Raw genomic sequence first — 2,610 nt, 5'->3', positions numbered from 1 at the left:
CCGATGCACAGAGGGATGCCATGGGCTCGGTGAAATTGACAGGTAACTTTATATAGACAGGGGCAGGGGCCAAGTTGACAGTAAAAGCTTCACACACTTGCCTAGCTATTTTGTATTATTGCATTCTGACACCTCTGTTCTGTAAACAAAGGAGATAATGTGCACAATCTGATGTCAAACAAAAGAGAAAATGGCACACACTTCGACTTCACAAGCCGAAATCTCTGGTTTCACCATCTACAAGACAATGCTGCAACCGGAGTTTCTAAAAATCTTCACCCTGGCCGAAGTTTTCAAAAAAGTCTGGTTTCAGTAACTGGATACAGCGTTTGCATGTGAACGAACATCTAAATCACGCAGAAAGAACTGTGGTTTTGAAAAAAAATTACTGAACCTTGTCTCTTATCTCACTTGCCTGTTTCGTGGATTACCCTTTTGCCTTGTTTGCCTGTTTGGACTGCTTTCCTGTCTATGACATTTTGCCTGTTTTTGACTATGATTTTAGATTACCCTCTGAATAAATACTGTGCTTGGATCCTCAACCTTTGACTCTTCTAACAGTTCATTACAACAGTGAAGCGCAAATGTACGGCACTCTGCAGTAGTTAAAAAGGATATAAACAGTGAATTTTGCAGTTATATATTCTTAACTCAGAAATGTGGATTCGGATGGCAATTAAATTACGACATAACCTTGGTATTTGTCAAATAACAGGATTTTTATGAGGGTGTGGGAGAAAAACACTGACATTCTGGATTCAGACGAAAATAAAATCACTGACTAGCCCCTGTAAAGGATGAAAATAACTTATGACCCCACGATAAACAATTACCATCCTAATAGAGCTTTTGTTAGAAAATATTTTCAAATAGGGGATTTATATTTATATATCAGTATTTACTCTCATATATATATACAAACTGGAATTTTTACTGTGATGCTTTGAACATTAGTAACATAAATATTAAATTACTGTGCAGAAGAAAAGACTTAAATTATTTTATACATATACATTTACATTTTCCATTGGTTACCAGCAATATGAACAAATGGTAACAATATTCTAATTAGATATACTGTATAATACACCCAGGTTCAAATGGATATGAATGCCTTTCCTCATTGTGTCCTCCATCCCCAATATTTTACATAAAGAGTATAATCAAATGGAAGCATCATTTGAAATTAACACCAATGCAAACCAAAAACAAACCAAATCCAAATAACCAGAATGTGGAAATGTGAAACGCCAAACAATCTGTATAAAAACCCTTCAGTATTAAACATTTTTTTTTATTTAAAGAACCAAATCTATACTACAATCTGGAAAAAACTATTTGCAAGAATAAAAGCTCTTTAGTACTAGCAATTTATATTATTTTATTTTAGCAACATAAATATAAACAGAAATGATAGAGACCTAACAATGTGAACACTAAGATCTACATACCAAGCTTTAGCTAGAATGGCCTCTTTTCCAACTTGCACAGTCAGGATCTGACTAACAATAGGTGCTGTGTAGTCTTTAGTCTTGGTCTAGTATATAGGGGGGGGTGACAGCAGTCAGTCAGCAAGCAGAATCAGCTTCAGCTTCTCCTTTGTGGAACTACTCAGGATCAGCCAGCGCAACCATGATGGGCAAGGTAAACTTCATTCCAGCATCCATTTCATACAGTTTCACCAAATTACTTTGATATACAGTTATATAAAGTGAAAACTCATAAAAGATGAACGTTGTGTTTTCAGGTCATCTTCTACGAGGACAGGAACTTCCAGGGTCGCTCTTATGAGTGTATGGGTGACTGTGGAGACTTCTCCTCCTACCTGAGCCGCTGTCACTCTTGCAGAGTGGAGAGCGGATGCTGGATGATGTATGATAATCCCAACTACATGGGAAATGGGTATTTCTTCAGAAGGGGCGAGTACGCTGATTACATGTCTATGTTTGGAATGAGCAACTGCATCAGGTCCTGCCGTATGATCCCCATGGTGAGCTCCATTAGTCCTATTTTTTTACATTAGATGTTGTTTCTACTGGCTAAACTTGTAAATAATGGACTTCTTTTCCACTACAGTACAGAGGATCCTACAGAATGAGGATCTACGAGAGAGATAACTTCATGGGTCAGATGTACGAGATGATGGATGACTGTGACAACATCATGGACCGTTACCGCATGTCTCACTGCCAGTCCTGTCATGTGATGGACGGCCACTGGCTCATGTATGAGCAGCCAAACTACAGAGGCAGGATGTGGTACTTCAGGCCTGGAGAGTACAGGAGCTTCAGCAATATGGGTGGCATGAGATTCATGAGTATGAGGCGTATCATGGACTCCTGGTACTAGGTTTCATATAAATAAAATATTTTCTCTACAACACTACACATTCCGTCTTGACAATTATTGATGTCAATAATATTTGCATCAGTAGCCAATACAAAAAATACCTCATAAATTAAACAGAACTGTAAATAAATGTTTTGTATAATATAGTAAAATCTAACCAATGTACAGTAAATATGAGAGATGCAGGCTTTCAAATGTCAAGTTCCAGTCAAACCCTTTTCTGAAACTATGAAAACTATGAAATTAGACACAGATTGAATT

The 2,610-nt window shown here is 37.4% G+C and overlaps 1 protein-coding gene across 1 annotated transcript; it reads left to right on the top strand.

Annotated features, from left to right (window-relative positions):
* The first annotated feature begins 1,632 nt into the window (after positions 1–1,632).
* On the top strand, positions 1,633–2,349 carry LOC137075311 (gamma-crystallin M2-like). The gene is made up of 3 exons (XM_067443703.1): positions 1,633–1,644; positions 1,748–1,990; positions 2,077–2,349. Exons 1-3 carry the CDS (start codon positions 1,633–1,635, stop codon positions 2,347–2,349), a joined length of 528 nt encoding a protein of 175 aa, XP_067299804.1.
* The last annotated feature ends 261 nt before the right edge of the window (positions 2,350–2,610 follow it).

The sequence above is a fragment of the Pseudorasbora parva genome, chromosome 5, assembly GCF_024679245.1.
Source record: "Pseudorasbora parva isolate DD20220531a chromosome 5, ASM2467924v1, whole genome shotgun sequence".
Classification (NCBI taxonomy): domain Eukaryota; kingdom Metazoa; phylum Chordata; class Actinopteri; order Cypriniformes; family Gobionidae; genus Pseudorasbora; species Pseudorasbora parva.
Note: the sequence above shows the minus strand (reverse complement) of the source record. Positions and strands in the feature narration are given on the sequence as shown.